We start from the raw sequence: 25,765 nt of genomic DNA on the forward strand, positions 1-25,765 counted from the left end.
TGTGTTAATTACATCGATTTTGACCACATGCATTGTCCGTTAATTACGAAGCATCCCGTCCTGCGTGGGGTTAGGGTCCGGACAATTGAATCAGTTTGAGCTGTTTTCTTTTACAAACAAGAATGATGGCCTGGAGAAATGGGGATTGTGTGGCGATTGCTTAGCCCTGTTTGAATCAGTAGGGAACAGCTAAACGCTGCGAGAATGTAGCGTGAGTTTGTGCGTGTTGTTTTGCTTCCGGGGTCAGACGCTGACCCGGAAACTAAACAGACAGAGACCGGTGTCCACCGAAAACGTTATATTTACCACAATTTAAGCTTCTGCATTTTCCAAATGCACCAGTATTATTGTTCGGTTTGTAAGCCTTGTACCGAACGGTTTAAAACGAATACGTGATGTTACACCCCTAGAAACAAAGAACCGTTGCTGTGGCGCCATCATGAGGTTATTAGGTGAGGTAAGACAGCAGTGAAGGCCCAGGTATAAAATGGACACCACTGTGTGTCAACAGATGTGCCACATGATCTGTAAAGTAATCTCTACAAAATGTACCTTAATTGACAGTGGTGGACTGGAGAGCCTGTGTATTGGGCCATGTGGTGTTGGACATATTCGCCCCTCTTTGAAGTCTTCACTGTAACATACAGCAACACCAATGACAAATTACATGTTGTGGGTGTGTGGTAAGTGTTGTTATGTCTACTGCAGTGGCGGGCCGTCAGGGCCTGCAAGGCCTTCTCTGCTGGCCTAAACAGAATCACAAAGCTATTGTTGTGAAAATAAAGCTATCTTTCACACTTAGAGCGGATTTAAGAATAAAACGAAAGCTCTCAAGAGGCATTTAGTTATATCAAAAGCAATAGGTTTATTATCAACAGAGTTATTCAGCCCAGCAGTTATACGTGCACGGGTCACTAATAGCTTCACTCTCAGAGATCCACCATAAGCACACCCTTAAACATAGCAGCGTGATGCTTTATGTAGGGTTCTTCTTATGGAAGCCCATTGGTCAAAATAAAAGATGCAGGCGTAGCGTGTTTGTACACGTATGACACCTGGGTGGAGCCTGGACAAATCCGTCCACACTGGCCCGTCCCAGAAGGCGTCGTCATCTGTCAGTGTGTGGTGAAATGTTGTCGACTGCAGGGGGGGGACTGGGTTAATACAGCCCGAGGCTGTTGGGCCTATCTAAAGATGGCGGCCTATTCCTTGTGACACAGTTAAATCAGTAATCTCCCTCTTGCTTCTCCCTTGCCCTAGCGTGTACTGTGTGTATTGCGTGAGTGGTTAATAAAGCTGCATAAGCTAATGGTTATTAAAGCTGCTATAAAGCTTAGTGACTATTAAAGCTGCTATAAAGCTTAGTGACTATTAAAGCTGCTATAAAGCTTAGTGACTATTAAAGCTGCTGCTATAAAGCTATTTTATCCCTACTAATTGCAAACAGTAGAAGGTGTAAACTATTACACCTTAAAAGAAATAATTTTCTCAACACTATATATATTTAAAAAAAAAAAAATCTATTTTATAATTTAATACTTTTTCTTAAATGCACTACATGTTATTTATCAAAATATTTTTCCCATTATCTTATTTTCTCATTGCACAGCTACTGTCTTCCTCAGTTGCTTGCTTCCAGTGCAGCTTGTTTTAAGTAGAGCTTTTATCCAATCAGATCTTACCTCTGTGTCTCTAGGTTAGAAGAGAGGCCAGAGGCCTGCAGACTCTCACCTGCAGCCAGTGCAGATTGAAGTGAATGGGGACGATATTGTTGATTGTCATAGTGTTCAACCAATCAGATCTTTAGTTTGACATGTTGGGCGTATTCTTTGACGTGCCAGAGCCTTCTAGCTGGCCTACAAGTACGTGATTGGTCAGTGAGCTAGCCTGACGTGTGGGGCGGTGACTATCCCAAAATCTGCTGCCTCTGTCGAGCAGACATTTTCAGCCTCAAACGCATTAAAACATATTCAAGAAATACAAATGGGGAGGCTCGACTGTCTTCACTGGCGTCCATGAATCGAGAAGGACTTCTTACTGGAACTAAAACGCACAGATGTACTGAACAACCGTGGGATTAAACTCTTTATTAACAAAGAAAGGCGGATGCACATTGTCTTTAAATAGTGAACAGCAGCTCTGGTAAGTTAAATACGTTTGTTTTTACATCTGCAGTAGCTTTAATATGCTTGTTTATATATTATTATTTGTACAACTTGTTTTTATGAAGATTTTTGTTTGGTTTAATATGTGATAGGAACCATTGTTGCGTCGAGTGTTGCTCTCTGGGGACATATTTAGCCGCTGCCAACTTGGCAACTCTCTCGCTAAATCTGGAGACTTTCCAAACCCTCATGGCGACTTGTTTTTTCAAAAGCTACTGGTGACAAATCTAGTGACTTGTTCTGGTGTTCTTAGAGACTTTTCTGGTGTTTTGATGTTAAAGCAGTACGTTCTGCACTGTCGTGAACGAGCACCTGGAGCTGCCGTGAGTCCCTCCACCGCAAGCTGCCGTGAGCACCTCCGCTGCCCCAAAGCACACACAGGCGCAGCAGTCCCAGCTGCAGTCAGAGCAGAGAGGAGACGCACTCTATCTATAGGTGTTTGCTTCATTTTGACACGAAACAAATAATAACCGTAGCTGTGTTTCAGCTGCAGGACAGCAGTGAAGGCCCAGTTATAAAATGCACGGCCCGCCACTGGTCTACTGTAAATCTCATCCCATACTGCAGAGGATTCGTTGACTGACAATGATGAATTTAAGCCCCAAAGAGAAGACACAGGAGACATGAGCTCTGCCGGCCTCCACACTCAGCCTGACAAAGGAGGTTCAGCACAAAAGAGAGAAACCTGACCTCTTGTAGCACTGACAGCTTCTTACATGTCCAATGAGAACCATCCTGTATTAACGGTTTGGATTGTGATTATTGTTACGTTTACGTGTCCTGTAAAGAACTTGTTGTGAGAATTGTGGAGTTTTCTTACCTACTTACTAGTATTTCTAGATGGTTCAAGACATAACTCTTAACTTTAAATAAATACAAAAACATGGAGAAAGTTCAAACTTTATTCATAAAGAATAAAGGATTAATATTTCTCAACTAAATGACTTAATTAATCATCTTAATCTTGATTATCAAGGATTGTCAGGAATAAAATATTGATTGGTTACAACAGACACAAATTATACTAAATACAAAAAGGTGAGAAGCAGACAAGCGCTTCATCAAAAAAGAGCCAAGTGTGTATTTGAGCTCATGCTGCCCTCTAATGTTGGAAAGCAAAACTCCCACAACTTTAAGGACAAGACCTCTGAGTGAGGAACACTTATCAGGAGGAATGTATAGGACAAATTAACAAATATTCAGTAACATCTATAACATTTTCAAGCCTGCAACATCATCACGGTCCCTATTGAAAAGATGTATCTTATTCCAGTTTAGTGTTTAGTGCAACACAACAGAGAAGAATAACTGATCATTATTAAAATCGAATCACTCTAATCATTAAATCTGTGCACAGGGATTAAGCTACTGCTGACTGATTGATATGTTGTGGTTTAATTTGTATATATTCATCTGTATAATTTATGTGAGGTCAAAACTCCAGCAATACTTGTAGTTTAACTTTTGAGTTTAGACCAACGCGTTTTGGCTTGTGGCATTCATCAGGGTCATAATGTCGGAATGTCCGAAGTGCATTGGAGGTCTGCGATCTTTAGACAAGGACCTGTCTCGTTTACCATGCTTTGTGTGTGTGTGACTTTTTGTAATCCAAAACTATGATACTATACTGGGATCCTCTCAGGTATCATTGATACACTCTGCATCTTAAAATCTATTTTTGTATTAATGTTTTTACTGTTTTGTCACTCTTATGGTCTTTTTGTTTCTTTGTTTTTTATGGTGATAATTACACGAGTTTAACTTTTTACAATCAGCTGAAGAAGTTCTTTGTAAGACGTTTAATGTCATAACAGGAGTAAATTATGGGAATTATATTTTCTTTATTGCAACACTCTTGCTTCATTGATACACAGATTTTCCTACTAGCATTTTTATTCTCGGAAGAAATTAGTTTGTGAACAATCTCTCTCCCTCTCTTTCTATATTTTTGGTATTATTAAGGTATTAGTGCAGATTTCTATTCCCTTTCGGATCAGGTTCTCTAGGGTCAGATTAAATGAAAGTATCAGATGTCACGAAAACCAGGTTACAGGATGATTAAAATCAGCCATTTCAACTGCTTCACGATTGATGTGTTCATTGATTCACGTCACTTCTGACTTTGCACTGCATCAGTGATATCTGATACTTTAATTTAAATCTGACTCTAGAGAACGTGATCTTCCAGGGAAAGTAATCTAGAAATAATACCAAAAGTAAAGGCAGAGAGAGAGGAAAGAGATAGTTTACAAACTAATTTCCTCCAAAATGTCAATGTGACACCATCTTGAGCTGCACAATTGAACAATTATTTTGTATATTTTTGTTAGAGGAAATAAATGACAGAGATAGGCCCTGTTATTATCAGATTTCTTTGTTTATTTATGTGATCATTTATAATACCTTCCTTGGGATATGACTTTGCAGGTATTAAGCCATAACCTGGTCATTGTTGATTCAATTATTAAGTGATGCTGGCAGCTTGCAGCAACCACACAACCTTCTACTAAGGGCAATAGAAAATGAGATCCATACTCCATGCATTGAGAAACTTTATTTTTATTTTCAACCTTCATTATACATGGTTGGTTACTTCTTATATGATATAAATCTAATGATGAGAACCCAGACAAAGAAACTAAGGATACACTCGATAAACATCTTATATAGTGAAAACAACAAAAAGTCAAGTGATTTCAGCTTCAGTATGCTGCACATTTACGGTTATAAAGCAGAATTACTTCAATTTTCAGCAGACCACAAAAACGGAACACAAGGAAAAGGCCTCTCTAATAGAAACACAATCTAAATGTATGTTGAGTGATTGTTAGAATATGGATCATCTTTGAACGCCCTACACCAGAGTTTTGGCTGTCAGCAAACTGACTAGCAGGGTCACCAGTGAGGCCAACTGGCCTGAGGCACTGCTCGGGTTCACCATTCTGGCTGTAAGAGAAGAATTAAAGTTTAGAGTACATCAAATGTATGCATCAAGATTAGTGTTATCAAAAGAGCAAAAGTCATGAGGAGATAAGAGGGTTTTACCTTTCCGATTGAGCGGCATGTTAAGTGGTCCTATTGAGATGCCCGTCATGGCATGCTGGGATACGTCCCTTGCAACTCGGTTGTGGTGGCCTGGGTAGCAGTGCTGCATGAAAACAACATTAGGGGTTTCTGTTAACGCACCATTTGATAATCTATCCAAACTCATTACGAACGCACACAAACACAGTAGCACTTACAGCAGTGCAGTTGTTGTGTCTCAGAAGACACAGGTGGACCTGGCAGTGCAGGTAGATGGATGAAAAGTTGTTAAAGGTGAACATCTTGAAGGAGAATCGGGCCACCGTGGAGATGCCGTTCGCAACCAGCTCTACTGTACCATCTGCTGGGTTAGGACACCTGGAGGGAGATAGAGGTTACAATGTTACCAGCTGGACTATAAAATAAACAGGGTTAAGTTGTGAAAGTGAGGATGGGTGGAGTGAGTGAAGAGAGGCCCTTCAAGAGTAAATCATTTTCTGGGTAATCAAGAACCAGTGATCAGAATGCTAAACTACATGAAGTTGCAATAGCTTGTTTACTCTTCATGTATGAGATCCCAGCGGACAGGGTAGCTGGCGTCGTTGACTGGCGTGGCCCAGCAAGAGTCCATAATGGTGGAGATCTGCCTTGCATCGACTCCTTCTGTCCGAATCTCCACATATAGCCTCTGGTCAACTACCATTTCTATGTTCCTGCCACTGGCCAGGGGATAGCGGAAGCCAGCGTCCTGGTAGGGGATCATTCTCGTAAGATACTGTCCATGGCCTGATGGAAGCTTCTTTCTCACAATGCTGCAAAAAAACAACAAAGAAGTTGATTGCACTTGAGAAGGACCAATTCACTGGCTTGCTCTTGGTAACAACGTTTTGTTGACAATCTTTGACACATTCACAATTACAGAACAGGGACAGTTTTTTTTTCTTTTCTTTTAACTTTTTTTCGTATTGTTGGTTGAAATGGCAAGTTTATTGATTGCATTGGGTGCAGACTGTGGGTAGTGGAGAAATTACACAACATTTATGACAACAAAGGGCTAAATTATAACTAACTATTTTCAGTCTTTGTCATCATCGAGCATCACTGTCGCAGAAGATAAATACTCAAAAAAGGTTTGAGGTGCAGATGTAGCACTGTTTAATATATGGTCCTGTTATTTAAAAGATAAATATTTTAACATATGTCATGACGTATCACTATGGACATATGTTCACCATAAGAAGGATTGTGGTAATTGTATTCAGTTAGCATAAAACATGTAAAGTAGATGGTGTTGTTATTGTTACCTCTCTACAGGGTTGATGCCCACATCCATAGACAGGGCCTGGGTCAGATGGTATTCACAGCAGAAACGCAAATGAATGTTCCTCTGGCGGCTGATTATCCCTCCATGAGGGTCCACGTCACCCTGGATGGTGTTCTCATAGATAAAATGGGTTCCATTGCTCTTAAAATTTAAATGACAAAATGGTAAACTTCAGTAAGTTGCTTGTACTTGTAATATGTCTGATGGAGCACATTAACGTCTCTAAAATGGACTGTACCCTGAGAGCTGTCCCACACAGCTGGTCGTCATTGTTAAAGCGGAACACCAGTCGTCCGTCCTGGAGAGTCCCATTGCAGGAGTCATCTCGGAGGTGGAGGGCGCTGGAGTGGAAGCCAGCTTCAAACAGCTGGCAGCGCGACACAGACATGGTGCCTGAACTACTGGAACAACTGATGGACGAGTCTACGTATATGAGAGAGAGCTTTAAAAACAATCTGCAGTGTTTGTAGCTCATAGTTAAAGCTGCACAAATCAATATTTTCCTGTATTAAATAACTACTATATGGAATTTGAAAGGTGTTGCTCATAGTGACAAACCCACAGAGTTGTGACTCACAGATATTGTAACAATCCTCATGGTTTATATTGACCATTTAAATCATTTTAACGCTGTTTCCATGAAATCATGTTTCGTCGCTCATTTTGGCATTGTGCACGGTTCACAATACTGCAATACCCATGAGCCTTGTGTGGCATCACAAGGGGACAGGTTGTGGAGGGGTGCTACATCCTCACCCAGGATCAGTGCCCACAACCCAAAATGGCCACCGGGCTAGAGACTACAGCTCCCAGACTGCCTCATCATGCACCCAGCTGCAGGTGCTTAAGGCCCCTAATTGAGGCAGGGCTGGGAAACTGAATAAAGGGGAAAGCACCGCGGCAGAGGAGTTGGGCCCGGAGTAGGAGAGAGGACGCATACCTGGAGGAACAGAGACCAAGGACTTTGCAGGGTGGGAGTACTTTGTTGGATGAAGAAACCCCTTTCTCCTCTGGGACGCTTTATGTTTATTCATGGCCTTGTTCGTTTGAGGTGTGATTTGGGAGTTAAAGGAACTGCCAGTGGGATGTACCAATAAAACCTTTATTTTTGTTTATACGGTCTGATTGTGCCTGTTTTACGCTCTCTTTTGCACTGCCCCACCCTAGGGGCAACCCGTGACACTACACTTGGCTGAGATTTGTTCAGGGGTGCCATTCAGATTGGCTGAATTCATTTAAAATTGACGCAGAATTTAAAAGTGAATTGGTTTAAATTGCAGATTGCACTTTTTTCAAGACCGTAATCTTGAGTTCTAAGCTCTGGGATTGGATATTATGGCAAGATAACGATGATAAACCGACACCTGAGTGGATATTATTGTTCCGTGGTCTTACGTTGGCGTATATTTCACAAACAATAAAATTGTACTATGAAGCAATTTCTACTACTCATCTTACACATATCACATCCGGAATCTTTAAAACAAAGCAGTGTTTTAAATGGAGCTGCCCTCACCGTAGCTCTCATTGTTGGGCCGATGGTGATGTTCATCACAGAAGCAGCCGTGTACACCGCGCTTCTCACCACACCACTCATACTCTGTGCAGTCCAGCGGGTCGCAGGGGTCTGACTCAGCTATGGAGATTGTGGGGAAAGGATGTGACGAAACAAGTAAAAAACTACCTTTTTCCACAGGTAGGACAAATGCTAAAGTTCTGTTAAACTAAGGATTATATCTCTCCTTCATTATTTTGTCTGTTCATTAGCCCAGTGCAAACTTACCACACAGCAAAGCAGAGCGCCACTCAGGGATGTTTAACCCCAAGACAGAGCAGGTGCTCTCGTAGGCGTAGACTGCAGAACACAGCATGCCATTGGCTGGAGTGGAGAGGCAGAGGTCATAGACACAGGAACTGAAAAATGGCTGTGGATCAGAGTGCAGGTGACATGCACTGAATGGACCGCTACTGTTGGTGATGACACTACAGTGCTCAGAGTATTCTTCCATATAGGGACAGTCATCCAATCCATCATCACTCCTTCCATCAGTGGATCCACATCTAGAAAATAGATGATTTGACTTTGTTTATTTTGACATATTTTTCCATCATATGTCTATTGTTGTGTCTTTATGTCGTGAAGGATTGTTAACCCTGCAAGTTATTTTCATAACATCTCACCCTGGTTGGCTTGTGGAGGATTTCCAGCTGTGTCCAAAGTGATTGTCATTTTGTGCCAAAGTGCCATTGGGCAAGACTTTGTCATCTGAACGATCCCTGTTGAAGTTTCCACACATGCCTGTGACTCTATTTTGATGGTATTGGGCCAGTCTGACCAGTAAAGTGCTTCGGCCGTCAAAGTGAACTTTCAAGTCAATGGCGTCGACCACGATGTAGCTTCCCTGTCTTACTACCTGAGCTAATGTTCCCACAGTGGTGGGAAGAGACACCTCACTTCCATTTACCTGGAAGGAAGAGAGATCAGAGAGAGACGGACAAGAAGGGAGGAGGCACTTGTTAGTAATTATATTTACAATACAGAGATACAGAAAGCTGTTCATCTTGCAAGCAATGAAGAGCTTACCTTTACTCTTTTGTTGGGTCCAATCCTGACATGCACACTCTCTAGTTGATTTGAGAGGTATACATCCACTGCTGACACAAACGACACACGGTTGTTGCCACGGTGATTATTGGTGGCTACTACCTGAAAGTGTTTCTCATTGATGCCGGAGTTCACACTCTCAGTAATGATGTAAGAGCATGTGCCCTGGAAATGGGCCAGTGCCCCATCATAGGTGATGTAGTGTGGATCGCCCGTAACAGTGCAAGTAGACATCTCATCTAAACAGCCCAGCTGGCCATTTATGATGGTGCACTCTTGTGTAGAAGTGCAAGATGCAGCAGAACAGCGCAGGTCATTGGGAGCATGGCATTCACACCGCTGGGAGCAACCCTCTGTCCAGAAGGATTCACCAGCCTGTAACATGTGAGAAAAACAGATGCAATAAAAATGATAATGTGCTACAACTACAGTTGGTCAAGGTACAATATGACAGTTGTGACACAATATATGTAGCACAATAAAGTAGAAAATAATTGGTTCTCTGTCAACAGTATTTCTAAATGTCTTGTTACTTGATCATTTTAGGCAAATGAGGATCGCTTTTTATTGAGCACACTGATGCTGGCTGATTAAAAAAGAAGACAAAAGGATTCTGATATCTGTGATATAAGAGAGTTGCTTGACCAAAGTGAAATGATTATGTGCAAATAAATCACAGAGACTGTCAGATAAATTATTCGGGCACAGTGATACAAATCTGGTTTCTTATCCATTTAGAGCTATATGACTTACATTATAGTAGAACCCGTCATATTGGCAGCCACAGCTTTCCATGGGGACACATCTTGTCCCACTCCTGAGAAAACCTTCATTACAGAAACATCCCTCAGAGCAGACCTGCTCACAGATGGCATCAACGCTGCTGGCACAGATGTGACCACAGTCTGTACCACACAGCTCATAATGGCTGTTGGCGGGACAGTCAAGTCCTTCATGAGAGAGGAATTAAATGATGCATGTCAGATGGTTGAAAATGATTCAGTAAATTAACATAGCCTACACGTAGATGCAGTAGGTCGAGACTTCTTTGATTGTTTCCTCGGCTGTTTAAATAGTGGATAAACAACACATTGACTCGTTGACTTACTGCAGGTGGTGTTCTGTCTCCAAGGGTAGATTCGAACATTAGCAGACTGACAGGCAGTGACGTACGTCTGAATGGCTCTGCACAGAAGATCTTGGCCTTCACTTCCCGACACACAAACATCAAACACGCAGTCCCTGAAATATGGCGCTGGGTTCACCTCCTCATGGCAGAAGCTTAAGGGGCCGTCAGATGCCTGAATCACCTGACATTGGGCTCTAGCAGGTAGCTCATTGTTGCATTGTGGGCAGGAGGAGCCACACCCATCACTGCAGGTGTAGTTGCTTGCCACTTTCCAGGCTGTCCCAAACTCCTGTGGAGTGGTAACCATCATTCCAGATGGGGTGTGGAAGTCATCATTTGGATTTCCATTGAAGTTTCCACAAAGTCCACATGTTTTTTGTCTGTAATGAAGACAATAATTAAATACACACAGAGTCAAAAATATGTTTATACATTGAAGCTACATGATTCAAACATTTGTAATAAAATATCTTTCAGAATGTAAACTAAAGCATTCAAACATGGGCTGCAGTAAATGGCAGTTACCTGTAACTTGGAGGTACAGAGACAGACACTGTACTATATCCATCGTACATGACCCTCAGGCCAAACTCAGCACTGACATATGTGCGAAATCCACTTGCATAGATTGCAAGACTTCCATTCAGGAGAATAGGTAAGCTTTTAGTTACTCCGTTCACCTTTAACAATGTACAAAGAAAATTGGATTAACAATCATAGATTTGTATTTTTGTTGCAACTATATGGTGCTTTTAAAAATGATAGCCGTAAACCCAGTATAGATTAAAAATAGAGGAAAGGTCAGGAGAAAGAATATCTCTAACTATTCAGAATTTGTGTAACTCACCTGTACCACACCACTGCTCTCCCTCGACATGTGCACTCGATAGCCCCCGACATTCACAAAAACTTCTGCTGTGATTGAAACTGGCCGCCCTCTCCACGGCTCATTCTTAGCTTCCACAGAAAATTGGTGAAGCCCATGAGTGGCATTACAAAGGGTCGCCAAAACATAGCGGCAGGTTCCCTGGAAGTCATAGGCCTTGCGATCAAAGGTGAGGTAGTGGGGGTCACCAGAGGCAGAGCAGGTGCCATGAGGGTTGGGATGGCAGCCAAACTCACCCGCCACCACACGGCAGGACTCCTGGGGACCACAGGCGTTGGAGATACAGTGGACTGCCCCAGTAGTGCCATTACAGGAACACAAGCTCTGACATTCCTCACCATCCCAGAATCGCTCTCCTCCTCGCCGATAGCGTCCTTGGTGATGGCATCCGCAGGCTGTAGGTCGCACGCACTGGTTGCCATTAAGGATAAAACCATCATCACACTGGCACCCATCCTGGCACACAGTGTCACAGACGAAAGGGAAAGAGAGGCTGGGGCAGGTGGAAGGACAAGAACTTCCACAGACTTCATGATGGCTGTTTTGGGGGCAGGTTTGCTCTAGAGACGAAGAAAAAATCAATTAATTTAGCAAAGTCATTTACATTATATCAAAACAACCTACACCAAAAGGGGGCACAGTGCTTACCACAGTGAGTTGCATTCCTCCAGCGTCCAAGGGCAAAGCCCTGCTGTTGACACATCAGTGCATAATCTCGTAGGACCTCACATAGTGCTGATGCTGGATCTCTAGAGGCTCTAAGGATCCCCACACATGCATTCACATGCTGCTGGGAGTCCTCCATGGCCAAGCATTGGGCAAACGCTCCACGTGGTGAGCCAAGAATGCCACAGTACTCACGGGAATTGTTATGTGTTGTAGAGTCATGATTTACACTTTCCACACATTGTGCAGCGACAGAGCCGTCCCGCCAACTGTCCCCAAAGTCCTGAGGGCTGGTGACCAGAATGCCGTTGGGTGTGCGGAAGTCGTCACGTGGCTGGCCATTGTAATTACCACAGAGTCCACCTAATGAACCGTTGTAGATACCAGGTGCAGTGACACGCACAAAGTGAGGCCAAACTGTCTGCACAGTTACACCAAAGGAAGTGCGAATGATGATACTGTGAATGCTGCTCTGGTAGATTTGGATTCGGTTGGATGCCGAGCTGAATGGTAGTCTTATCCGCTGACCGTCAACCTAAAGGGCCATTTGAACAGTAGATCAAATTACTTTGTAGTTCAAAAGATTTAAACAAAGGTATGTGCTGTTAAATATTCAGAAGAAACGATTAAATCATTAAAGAACCTAAAACAGTTGTAATAATATTCACATTACTAAACTTTCCCCACGTCAGCAATCCTTTTGTCAAATTTGTCTTCATTAGAGTTCAGATGCCTAACTTTTAAAATGTTGGATGTATCACATCGGAATCTGTCTTTTCAAAAAAGTTCCAATCACTTACCTCTACTCTGCTGATCGCCATCTCAATCGACACGTGTGTTCCCTCTGCCTCAAACTTTAGCAACCTGGAAAAACCCTGCTGGCCTCTGGGCAGTTTTTCTGCTGTCACCACAAAATGTGGGTAACTAGACAATCCCATTACTTTGGCAAGGGTCAATCGACACGCCCCAGGATACAGGTATGTCAATCCATCAAACGTTTGATATGACACTGGGCCTTTTATCCAGCATGTTCCATAGCTGTTAGGTCTGCATCCTCTTTCTCCCTCCTCCACACGGCATGATTCAAGTGGACCACAGCCATGGGAACGGCAAGTCATGGAGCCATAACTGCAGCTACAACGTCTCCCACAGTCGTTGTCTAGTATTACAGTTTCTCCAGAGCGGTAGTAGCGACCCTCAAAGCTGCAGCCACACTCAGCATGAGGGATGCAGACCCCACCACTAAGTATGTAGCCTGAATTGCAGATGCAGCTCTCCTGGACAGGAAGAGGGCAGTCGAAGGTAGAATTGGGGCTGACACAGGTAGCTGGACATGCTGTGCCTCGCGGCTCAAAGTGGCTGTTTGCTGGGCATTGGATTTCTAGACAAAAGAAAACAAGATGTATCTTGACATCATGACAGCCCAAGGATTATATGAAATAATGTTTTTGACTGACAGACATACCACAGAAGCCTTGCCTCCTCCAGCTTGGCAGCTGTACACCATTCTGTTGACACCGACTTGCATACACATTTAGGGCTTGGCACAGAATGGGTTGATATCCTTCTCCTACACACAGATCATACACACAGCTTTGCAAAAATGTCTGTGGGGGAAGTTGTTGATGGCAAGCGGCAAAAGGTCCAGAAGTGCTCTGGAGGATACCACAATGAGCAGTATTGCTGTATAAAGCTGTCTGAGCCTCAGTACAGGCAGCACAGCTCAGACCTCCACACTGTGCCTCACAACCAGGCTCATTGTCTCCCAATGCTTTCCAGCTGTTGGCAAAATCCACATCAGAGCTGACAACTTGTCCTTGGCGGGTTTGAAAGTCATCCCTGCGATCATTGTTGAAGTTTCCACACAGGCCACATGTTGCATTCTGGTAAGTGTAGGGCACCCTGATCCGAACATAATGATTTGTGTCATAAGACACCTCCAAGCCAAAGTCAGTACTGACGATCACAGAAAAACCTGACTCGTAAACCTGGACCGTGCCATTGTTGAGAGAGAATGGAGTGTCTGCGAAGATGCCATTAACCTGTAAACACACCAACAAGCAAAGACATAGTTGTAAAAATATGAACAAAATTAATATATCACAGTAAGTGGAGACTTATTTCTTAATACCAACCTTAACTGCACCACAACGTCCCTTGACAAGCTCAATGGTTTCATTATAGACAAACACTTTGACAAGTCGTGTCCAGGAAACACGAGTGCTGCCCCGATGCTCGTTCTTGCCCTCTACTCTATAGTAGGGCAACCCACGACCACATTGCTCAGAGAGAACATAAGTGCAGGTGCCTTGGAAGTGAAACACTGTGTTATCGAAGGTATAGTAATGTGGATCACCACTGATGGTGCAGGTGCCTCTCCGCACCGTCTGGCAGGTGAACTGAAAGGCAGTAGGTTGGCAGATTTGGGAAAAGGAGCAGCGTTGGTTGTGACACTGCAGGCCTGCTGAGGTGCAGGTGCACTTCTGTGCACAGGTACTGTCACTCCAGAATGAGTCACCAAGCTGCACGGATTCATCTTCAGAAGAAAGAAAGGAAAAGTTCACTTCACGGAATAGACTGAAACGTGTCGACACTATTACTTTTAAAACATTCGACATTTGACTTTACGGTAATTTGTTGTGGACAATTTTGCCTTTGTTTTTACAATAAACAATAGAACGGTGACAAAAATTAGGGGATAAAGAAGAGGATGCCTTGCAAGAAAAGTCGTCAACCGCCTTACTTGAGACATTACATTGTCACCTTTTGAGAACTGCTTTGGTATGAAATGAAAAAACTTAACTTGCAATGCAATGCAATTCAATTGTATTGCATTGCAATTATATTGCATTGCAATATATATTCTAATGTAATAGCAGTATGTACATTATACTCAGCTGTCTGCAGCAAAATACACTGTTTATTTAGTTCAACAAACACTTAATACATATCTCCATGGAGTGGTGATCACATATCCACATTACTGTAAAGAACTATATGGTGACCACCCTCTGGTTCTGATCTTACCATTGTAAGGACAGCCTCCTGATCCATGGTCTGTCCGGAAAGCCCAGCGACCGGGCACATTGACATTGCTGCTCAGGCGGAAATTTGAGTTACTGCCTGATGCATTGTTAGAGAATGATCCAGGGATGATGAAATGGTGAGTGGAGTTCACTGTGTCATATCCAGCCTGGAAATACATGTCACATCAATACAAGTAGTTTTATTTTTTGTTTTTGCACATCTGCATTCAGGTTTAAGTAAGTCATGGCCACTTTTACATTGTAAGTCACATATCATTGTAATGCCTCTCACCTGTATATTTTGGTTTGTTGAGGCTATTATCCCATAATTCATCAGCACAAATGAGTACTGGCCACCAGAGATCAAGACTGCTTGAACTGTTGTTTGCTGAAAAAAAATTACTTGTGGTTATTATAGTAAATATATGTTGTAATATGTCAAATACACGTCATGTGTTTCCTCATTTAGAACAAGATAACTTACTGTTCCAGTGGTGGGATAGTAGGCCACCTCATACCATGTTGCAACAAAGACCCAGTTGGCATTGAAACTCAATCCTGGGAAGTAACGATTAATGTCTTGCGTAGCTTGGTGGAGGATGCTGCCACTGGTGTATTGGTTGTAGTAGACCTGACCATTCGCTCTGTTGTCTAAATCTGTCCAGAGTGGAGCAATGATGTCCCTGGATCCATGCAGTGGAAACCTTTGAGGGGTGTAACTTCCCGAACGTGAGTTAAAGGTCAGATGTCCATTGTGGTTCACCTGGAAACAAGTTAACCAGTTCTTACTAACGAAGAATTAGTAACATTATACGTTTCAGTTGAAGTCAAATATAAAGTAGCATTAGTTTAATAGCATAGTGCATTTTTTTTTACTTCTCCAATTTATTCATTAGCTCCATTCATTTATTTGTTGCACATTTACAACACAGTTCTTGTGATGTACTAACCAGATTCCTCCACAAAACATAACATATATGGATTTTGTATTTGCTAATATGATATTTACATACATAAATCTGATTATACGTCCGTCCAAAATACAGAAATGATCGTTGCAGGCGAATGTTAGGAGAACTTCCATCATCTGTGTTGCTGCTTCTTGTTCCGGTTATTAAGTAGAGGGTTCCTAGAAAGAACAAAAGACATCACATTTTTAAGAAGAGATGGAATGTCCATCATAGTGTTTTTTTGTATATTTCTAGATCACCACACCTATCATACCAATGTTTGATACAAAATATGGTTTTTGTGTTATTTGTGTTTTTGTGGACTCTTAATCTAATATTCTGACCAACCAAAATAAACCTTTTTCCCAGCAGCCATTATGGCATGTTATAGCAGGAACAGAACATATGTCAATGAAAACATTAGAAAAGACAGAATTCTCTCAAAGGCTCACTGGCTTTGCTTTCTGGGACAGTCAAAATTACTTCTGTCAAAAAGTTCTAATTTAAAAAGCAATGTAACAACATCTGAAGATCTTGTTTTCTACACCATAAAATCACCGTTGGGCATAGTTGCAGGTGCAGCAAAGTAATCTTTGTACCACATACCAAGTGCAACCAGAGGGTGGCGGTGAAACACCACCTTTCAACCTTGTAATTTTAACTTGCTAACTTGTAAGTAAAAGCAAAGCAATGCCTTGGATGTGGTACCTCTACAACCTCCACACTGGCATAGGATGTGAATTGTGTATTTTATATATATGTATGTCTAAATATATAGATACATATATATAACAATCATAGCCAGCAGTATTAGCTGCAAACCAGGGGAAATTGGTATAATCTTGAAGTAATAACTAGAGCGATTGTATGACTGACATGTTAATAACATGAACCAATTACTAAGAGATTATCTAAACTCCAATTCACCTGTCGTCTGAGGAGTCACCGTACCTATGAAAACAAACACATAGATATGATTGGATTAAATTCAGCCTGCTCTGCTAACATCGAAAACAAAAGTCAGTTAGTGAATTTAGGTAAATACAACAAAAATAAAAATGTATTTAATTAATTGATACATCAGCCTGGTATTTGTAACTTGTTAACTTGTAAGTTAAAGCAAAGCAAAGCAATGCCTTGGGTGCGGTACCTCTGCAAACGCCACACTGGCAGAGGATGTAAATTGTGTATTATTTAAATATGTATTGATTTTGTATCAAATGTTGTCATTTAGTCATTTTTATTATTCATTTTTCTGTATTCATTGTTCTGAATGGTCTTTATCCCTTTCCTGCCCCTTTAGACTGCTTATTCTGCTACTGTATTGTCACATGTGAATTTACCCTCTTGGGTTGTTGTTGAGGCAACAATTGTTGATGTTGGGGTGGCGGTTGTTGTTATGGCAGTTGTTGTTGGGGCTGCAGTTGTTGATGTTGGGGTGGCGGTTGTTGTTGGGGCTGCAGTTGTTGATGTTGGGGTGGCGGTTGTTGGGGTGGTGGTTGTTGGGGCTGCAGTTGTTGATGTTGGGGTGACGGTTGTTGTTGTTATGGCAGTTGTTGTTGGGGCTGCAGTTGTTGGGGTGGCGGTTGTTGTTGTTATGGCAGTTGTTGTTGGGGCTGCAGTTGTTGTTGTTGGGGTGGCGGTCGTTGTTATGGCAGTTGTTGTTGGGGCTGCAGTTGTTGATGTTGGGGTGGCAGTTGTTGTTATGGCAGTTGTTGTTGGGGCTGCAGTTGTTGATGTTGGGGGAGCAGTTGTTGTTGTTGGGGTGGCGGTTGTTGTTATGGCAGTTGTTGTCGGGGCTGCAGTTGTTGATGTTGGGGTGGCGGTTGTTGTTGTTATGGCAGTTGTTGATGTTGGGGTGGCGGTTATTGTTGTTATGGCAGTTGTTGTTGGGGCTGCAGTTGTTGTTGTTGGGGTGGCGGTTGTTGGGGTGGCGGTCGTTGTTATGGCAGTTGTTGTTGGGGCTGCAGTTGTTGATGTTGGGGTGGCAGTTGTTGTTATGGCAGTTGTTGTTGGGGCTGCAGTTGTTGATGTTGGGGGAGCAGTTGTTGTTGTTGGGGTGGCGGTTGTTGTTATGGCAGTTGTTGTTGGGGCTGCAGTTGTTGTTGTTGGGGTGGCGGTTGTTGTTATGGTAGTTGTTGTTGGGGCTGCAGTTGTTGATGTTGGGGCTGCAGTTGTTGATGTTGGGGAAGCAGTTGTTGATGTTGGGGGAGCAGTTGTTGATGTTGGGGAAGCAGTTGTTGATGTTGGGGGAGCAGTTGTTGATGTTGGGGAAGCAGTTGTTGCTGTTGGGGGAGCAGTTATTGTTGTTGGGGGAGCAGTTGTTGTGGCAGTATTACAGAAACTGGTCCCACAACAGGATGGTCCACTGCTTATGCTTCCAACGCTTTGCATGAAAGGAAGGCTACCCAGGCTTGCAGCAGCTGCACACAGATTTGTCGATACACAGCCAAAAGCTGGAGAAGTGCTGGACCCACTTGTCACTGTAGAGGAAAAATCATCGTTTAACTACACAGCCTTCATTGTTTTAAGTTTGCTAATTGATTAAAATAAGTAATACCACAATGTAGAATATACTTAAAATATCAGAAATAAAAGCATTTTCACTTCATACGTGTTTATTACTGTACTTTGAATACTATTGAATTATGACATGTAACATTTTGGGAACATTACAACATCAAAACTTAAGTGCATTGACTTTTCTTGAAGTAACTAGTCACTATAACTGTCATATGAATGTAGTGCAGAAAACGTACAATAATTACCTTTGATATTTAGTGGACTATAAGTATTAAGTAGCGCATCATAGAAATACTACAACAACTATTGAACACCAGTTCAGGACATGTACTTCTTTACTTTCCTCCACTGGTTGATTTTCCAGATCTTACATGCAGTCGGTTTGAGATACTTTAAGGTTGTAAAATACTTTTTGGAAACCACGTATGATTAAGACTCACCACTCGCTTGAAAGCAGAGGTTCTCCACCCCCCTACATTGTACTTGAGAAGTACATTGAGAGGTGCCGGGGTTACAAGTGAAACACTGTAGGGCGTTATCTGTCTGAGCAGCAGGGACTGAAAGAGAAAAGAACATAACTTGTTTGACGAAGAGAGATCATTTAAGCTTCACAAAATTGAAGCATGTCAAAGTCTATTTCGTATTTTTTTCATGTTAAATGAGGTATTTATACATCTGTACTTACACGGTAGAGTTTCTGTGTTGCAATTATCTGTGTTGCAGCACTTAGCAGATGCAACTGCACCCAAAACACCCAAATTGGCTGAAAATGTCTGAGAGCCTGTGGCTGGACATAGGGAGGATGATGCACACGCCTTGAATATTTGCTGTGCTGGAGTTCCAGATGAAGTGGCTACAAAATAAAAAGTTGAGTTCGTCAATATTAACGGAAGGAACACATAACTCTGCAGTACATTTATTTCACTCAAAAGTAGAACATGGTATAAAGAAATGCCCACCATTAATGGAAGCTGTTACACACATCGTCTCTGAGGAACATGTGACTGGCGTTGTGGTTGAACACTGCTCATCTGTGCATGTCTCACATTGAAGTGCCCAAACTGAAATTGGGAGAAGAAATTGTCAATGAATAATGATCACATCTCAAATGTCAAATCAAATATCTGAAGTGTATTGATGGTTTGTAAAGACTGAAAAGTCCTCTTCTTCCCCTTCTTCTGAACCAGGATTGTAAATAATATGAGGTTTTAATTTCTAAAAATGGTTTAAGTGTCTAATGTACACTACTTGACTCTTTACTCCACCACACATATATATACTTGCTCAGCCATGTTTTGTCATGTATATTGCCAAAGAATTGTAATGTATCAAATACAGTGGTTGGCCGTCAGGGCCAGCAAAGCATTCTCTGCTGGCCTAAACAGAATCACAAAGTGATAGCTATTTAATAATTTCATCATTTTTCATAAATACACTACATGTATTCTAAATATGTTTCCCGTTATCTTATTTTCTCATTGCACAGCTACTGTCTTCTTCAGTTGCTTTGCTTCCAGTGCAGCTTGTTTTAAGTAGAGCTTTTATCCAATCAGATTTCACCTCTGTGTCTCTAGGTAAGAACAGAGGCCCGAGGCCTCCAGACCCACAAGTGAATCCCTTTGCAGTTTAAGTCAATGGGGACGATATTGTTGATTGTCATAGTCTTCAACCAATCAGATTTTTAGTTTGACATGTTGGGCGTATTCTTTGACATGTCAGAGGCCAGAGCCTTCTAGCTGGCCTACACTATACGTCAGCATTAACGTGCGCTGTGATTGGTCAGTGGGCTAGCGTGACTGTTTTGACGCTGAAGCTGCTTGCAGACATTAGTATTCGTAGTAACAGTTCAAGTTGAAAGATATGTAAGAAGTTATGACATTATTTGCGTTTTTGCTTGGTGTAGATTATTTTCTTTTTTTTACCTATATGCTTTGTTTTTTTAACACTTAATGGCTGAAGGAGGACAAACGGATTCCTGGAGAAGGACATTTCCAGAAAAAATGGACATCGTATCTGGGTCGGTCAACCCCACAGCTAGCAGCCCTGACCCAGCATGGAAAAGGATTTGTACGAACGGTATTTCTTTCTGACAGCTTCGGAGAAGCTAAGAATGCGTTTTATTTGCTACTGAGCATCTTAGTGTTTGGAGCTGTTTGGAGCTTATGCTTTAGCCCTGTTTGAATCAGTAGGGAACTGCTAAACGCTGCGGGGAGAGTTTGTAGCTTGATTGCTGCTGTTGGATTTACTGCTAAGCTAATTTAGTGTAGCCTCTCAGAACACGCGCCGTACCAGAGTACGTACAATGTTTTGTTTCCGGGGTCAAAATGTGTCTTAGGTGGTGGGTTGCCAGTTTGAGCAAAGTCTACCGAAACCATTATATTTCCCACAATTTAAGCTTCTGCATTTTCCAAACGCATTATTCAAACGCATTGTTTGGTTGTAAGCCTCGTACCGAACGGTTTAATCCAAATACGTGTATTGTTACACCCCTAGAAACAAATAATGAGGTTATTAGGAGGTGGTTCAACTGTAGTAGGACAGAACTGAAGGCCCAGGTATAAAATGCAAGGCCCGCCACTGATATATATTCATAACTATCATAAACAGCGGTATTAGCTGCAATCCAGGGGAAATGGGTATATTCTTGAAGTAATAACTAGAGCAACTGTATGACTGACATGTTAATTGCATGAACAAATTACGAAGAGATTATCTAAACTTCAATTCACCTGTCGTGCGAGGAGTCACCGTACCTATGAAAACAAACGCATAGATATAATTGGATAACAATCAGTCTGCTAACATCAAAAACAAAAGTCAGTTCGTGAATTTACGTAAATACAACAAAACTAAAAATGTATTTAATTGAAACAGACTGAATTTGATACTTACTTATCAATCCCAAAAGCAGCACACGCAACATGATTCGATTTGCCATTCTCCAAAGCCCTAAATATAAACCTGCCGACCAAATGTATTTAATTAAATTCCCTCCAAAAAAACAACAAGCACTCAGAGACTGCATACCCAACCAAGGATGCATAGTCATGGACAATAAATGTGTTAACAATAAATGTGTTATATGGTTTTATAATAGCAAAATATGTTTTTAATTATTTAATTAAATTAGATTTAAATTCCTATTGATCAAGATTCAAATGTCCATTCTACACAAAATTGTCATACATGTGCAGCCTTTTTTTAAATATGAATTGACTGCAAGTGCAATAGTTCCTGAAAAAATGGCACAAATAACTAAATGCTAATAACTATTAATTAAAAAAGACATATCTTGCAAAGTTAAGAAATTCTGGAGTTATATATATATATGGAAAATGCTACCAATATGAAGCAAGCAGTTTAAAATTAATATCTTTAAAAAAAAATAAAATCAATTAGTTACCTGTTCACATGTGCTTCTTTGGCTCCTATGCCTCTCCTCCTTTTGAGACTGCAGCACTAGAACAGGCTTTATACAGTACAAGTTGGCACAGACCCATACATCTGTTGCTTAACTGGTTGTAGCAATAGAATCAAATTTCTTCCTTATAACTAGTGAACCAAACCTCCCATTGTGCATTTATAATAATACAGATTATCAGAATTGGTTCAGCAGAAACAAAAGCGAGGTGTTCTATTCTACCAAAGGCTGTAATACAGTGCAAGGAAGCCACAAGGACAAATGATATTGGTTACCCTTGTAAAATAAAATGCACGCAGACCTTTACAACCATCCAGCCACACCAGCCGGACCAAACACTGACAAGAGCGGAATTGACCACCCCAGAATGAGAGGGAAGAGAGCTGCGATGGAAGCTAAACTAACCCAGCTAGGACCTAACCCTATTCCACTCCCCAGTCCTCTACTGGATGTCCAGTCACAGGCAAATCGGTCTGGGCCCACATTTTTGTGTTTCCCTGATGTCACATTTTTTATGTTGAGATGCCGGCCATATTATCTGCCCAGAGATTCGTTTTTCGTTACTCCTGCTTACATTCCTCCTGATGCAAATCCAAAAGATGCACTGCAGGAATTTACTAATATTTTTGTTATATTTTGTCATGATAGTGTAGCAACTAGCTATAAATGCATTTCGTTGTGCAACCCTGTGTTGCATAATGACAGTAAAGTATCCTTGAAAAGTATGAAATAACTTCTGTTCCCTACAATCATAGAAATGGGAGAAATTTAAGAAAAGAATCCCGAGCGGAACAAGATTCCACACTGAAGCAGTTGTTAATGACCTCCAGCTCGTATCGGTCAGTTTAAAGTAGTGAGGAGTCTTTAATAAAAGACCATAAAGAAACAAACGTTCTATTGTCTTTCGGTCGCCATCCATTTGAGCGTATCAGTTCTTTTAAGTTCTTTTGAAAAAGCAGTGTAATAATTGTGAAGATATTATTATAACTTATCAGTAGCTTTATATGTCTTCTATATGTTTAGTCCAGCATTCAGTTCCCTTTTTTGTTTATTTCTAGTTTAGTTAAAAGTAACCCAGTTTATTCATTAGAAAAGTAAAGGGTACCACCATCTAAATTAACTTAACTTTCCATGTTCAAATCCCAAATCAAAACCCACCTTTTCAAAACTGCTTTTAATGTGTGACCATTATTGTGGTTTTTTTTTATGTTTTTAGTGTATAACTTTTATATTTGATGATTTTAATGTAAAGGTCCCCCCCAGCAGAACACAGCATAGAAGAGGACACTGGCTAAGATCCCCTGGTAAGAAATATGAAGAAGCTTTCTGCTGACAAAGGATCTGGCTTTCTTTCCTCAAGAAGAAAAGTCTTGACTGAGCCTTTTTAAATACAGCATCAGTGTTCTTTTTCCAATTTAATTAACTGTCCAATTGCACGATAATGTCCTGCATGGGTGTGGTGCTGTAACATAAAAGAAAAATAAACCAAAAGAAACTACAAAGGTCTGTGGTGAGAGGAGATCTGCCAACACATGACTGGCGCACAATGGAATGGGCACACCACGCCTAGATGTGTCTAATGCCACTGATGACTCTCCAATTAATTAAAGTACCTGGTGATGCTGTTCTTTTCCTTCACCCATTTGGGACTGCACTGCTAGAACGATGTGTTATACAGTGCTAGCTCTTACTTCCTCCTCAACACTAACCATGACACGTTGTCTATTCAAAACAATGAAGATTATCAAATTGTGCTCAGGACAAAATACTGAAATGTACTGAAATAAGTTTCCAGACACTTGTTCTAAAAGGCAATTTATCAACATATTTTTACATCAATATTGTGATTAAGCCACAAACTAACATCTGTTGTCATCTGTTGGTGTGACCTGTCCAATGATTTCCTGTTCGCTCTCAGGACTAGAACCCGCAGAACAGGGAACCCTTGTTGAATGTGGCGGACAATGTTTCACACTTTATATTCACCTTTTCTCTGTTGAAGTATTGCATTACTCAACGACACTAAGACGGAGGTCCTAGTTATTGCTCCAGAGGAGTTTGTCCCCATGATCAGGCAGATTATTAGTCCACTCTCCTCTGCTGCCCATTGCAACCTGCGCAATCTTGGGATTTTCTTTGATCGATCCATGTCGTTTGACCCTCATGTTAAGCAGCTGTCCAGGTCATGTTTCTTCCATCTAAGAAATATCAGTAAACTGAGATCTGTAGTATCAACACCTGAATTAGAGATGATCATACACACATTCATCTCTTCTCGCATTGACTACTGTAACTCACTTTTCCCATCACTCAGTGTATCTGCTCTTAACCGTCTGCAGGTCATACAAATCGCTGCCGCCAGATTACTCACCAGGACAAATCGACGGTCTAACAACACCCCCGTACTCCGATCTCTCCACTGGCTTCCTGTAGCATCTAGGATACACTTCAAAATTCTCACCATCACTTACAGAGCACTTCACGGTCAGGCTCCGGCTTATGTAGCTGATCTACTTCGCCCCTATTCACCCGCCCGCACTCTCAGGTCAAACGCTCTCGGTCTTCTGTCAGTCCCACGCACACGATTTAAGACCCGTGGTGACCGAGCCTTTGAGGCAGTGGCCCGAGGCTCTGGAATGCTCTGCCTGCAACTCTACGCCTCGCAGATACTGTGAATACTTTTAAAAAACAGCTCAAAACCCACCTGTTTAGGCTGGCGTTTGAGTAAAAACCCATGTCCTAGACCTGCTCTTAAAATATGTTTTAACATTTTATCTTATTATTTATTTTTTTATTTTTTATTTTTCTCTGTGTATGTAATTTATTGACCCGAGGGTGACATTGTGTTTTTTATTCTTTTAAATATCTGCTCTGTTAAGCCCTTTGTGATGTTATGTCTGTGAAAAGCACACTATAAATACATTTCATTCATTCATACATTATGTGCTTTGTAATTGCTGCATGCTAAGTTAGGAGTGTTTGCTTTACAGATTAACAGATAAATAGAACCTCTAAATACAAAAAATGACTCACTACTTGCGTGTCAGAAATTGCTCAATACTACAGATGTACCAATCCCACTTTCCCCAAATCCAAAATTCACATCAACCAAAAGAGTGTTCTTTGCAGGATCTGAAGGCTACGGTGAGCCTGCTCCTCGTGCCCCAACAGCGATGTCCCTATCAGTGTTATGTCAAAAGGGTTTCTAGGTTTCAGGAGCTCTGTAGATTCACTACATATTCATGTGCTCTCAGGAGAAAATAGTGGATTTTATGCCTTCTCAAATTATTTATTAGAAACTTGGTCAAAAATACGCTCCATTTGAGGAGCCTTTTGTGAACACTTTCTGAGGCTGAGGTTGGCTGTGTATTTTTTTTTTATTCGCCGTGCTGCACTTTCAAAGGAATGTTAATTCACAACCAAGTTCCTGGTTGTTACTGTAAATGCTTCACGTCTTCCTCCTTCTGGCATGACACATTTTACCTGGTTGAACTAGTGAAGTGAGGTAAAGGTCGTTTCCATGTTAATGCGATAAGAAACATACACATAGAATAGAAATAGCTTTTCTACTGTGATTTCTAGTTGTAAATATTAAATCTAGCTCCTTTCGTCCTCTGGGTTTTGATACATTTCCAACTTACTGATTGAAGCATCTTTTTGTTCTGAAAACATTAGACCAACTTCCTTCCCACTACCACATATTTGTATTGAATTCATTGTTTATATGTTTCATTTAGTTTTTAAAAAGTGTATATTTTTGCATAAATGAGCACAGAATAGACTACAGTGAGAACAAGAGAACAAGAGGAAACTACCTGGTATATAATAATAAGAATAAAGATTAAATACCATTAAAATAAAACGCATTAGAAGTTAAGTACAACAAATGGATGACATTAATTCAAGGCTGGTATATACCATTGCTGAAACAATATACTAAATAATAAGACAAGTTTCTTTGATATGTTGACATCTGTTGACTAAACTTGATCGAAATGATTATATTGAAGAAAACACTTTCTTTGTAGTTTGAGTGTCTTTGTTTC

The 25,765-nt window shown here is 41.3% G+C and overlaps 1 protein-coding gene across 1 annotated transcript in view; it reads right to left on the reverse strand.

The window, feature by feature from the left end:
• Positions 1-5,019: 5,019 nt before the first annotated feature.
• Positions 5,020-25,765, reverse strand: part of LOC306794686 (alpha-tectorin-like) — a gene marked incomplete at both ends in the record, with an annotated part of 34,080 nt that continues 13,334 nt past the window's right edge. The window contains 21 exons of the mRNA XM_079292842.1: positions 5,020-5,111; positions 5,211-5,313; positions 5,408-5,567; positions 5,750-6,001; positions 6,494-6,654; positions 6,752-6,936; positions 8,030-8,149; positions 8,297-8,574; positions 8,695-8,978; positions 9,098-9,493; positions 9,872-10,068; positions 10,227-10,627; positions 10,773-10,927; positions 11,095-11,693; positions 11,782-12,334; positions 12,600-13,180; positions 13,265-13,841; positions 13,935-14,335; positions 14,827-14,992; positions 15,118-15,213; positions 15,310-15,588. Coding sequence (XP_079148968.1) covers positions 5,020-5,111; positions 5,211-5,313; positions 5,408-5,567; positions 5,750-6,001; positions 6,494-6,654; positions 6,752-6,936; positions 8,030-8,149; positions 8,297-8,574; positions 8,695-8,978; positions 9,098-9,493; positions 9,872-10,068; positions 10,227-10,627; positions 10,773-10,927; positions 11,095-11,693; positions 11,782-12,334; positions 12,600-13,180; positions 13,265-13,841; positions 13,935-14,335; positions 14,827-14,992; positions 15,118-15,213; positions 15,310-15,588 — 6,036 coding nt within the window. The remainder of the gene's footprint in view (positions 5,112-5,210; positions 5,314-5,407; positions 5,568-5,749; positions 6,002-6,493; positions 6,655-6,751; positions 6,937-8,029; positions 8,150-8,296; positions 8,575-8,694; positions 8,979-9,097; positions 9,494-9,871; positions 10,069-10,226; positions 10,628-10,772; positions 10,928-11,094; positions 11,694-11,781; positions 12,335-12,599; positions 13,181-13,264; positions 13,842-13,934; positions 14,336-14,826; positions 14,993-15,117; positions 15,214-15,309; positions 15,589-25,765) is intronic.

The sequence above is a fragment of the Melanostigma gelatinosum genome (assembly GCF_949748355.1).
Source record: "Melanostigma gelatinosum genome assembly, chromosome: 21".
Taxonomy (NCBI): Eukaryota; Metazoa; Chordata; class Actinopteri; order Perciformes; family Zoarcidae; genus Melanostigma; species Melanostigma gelatinosum.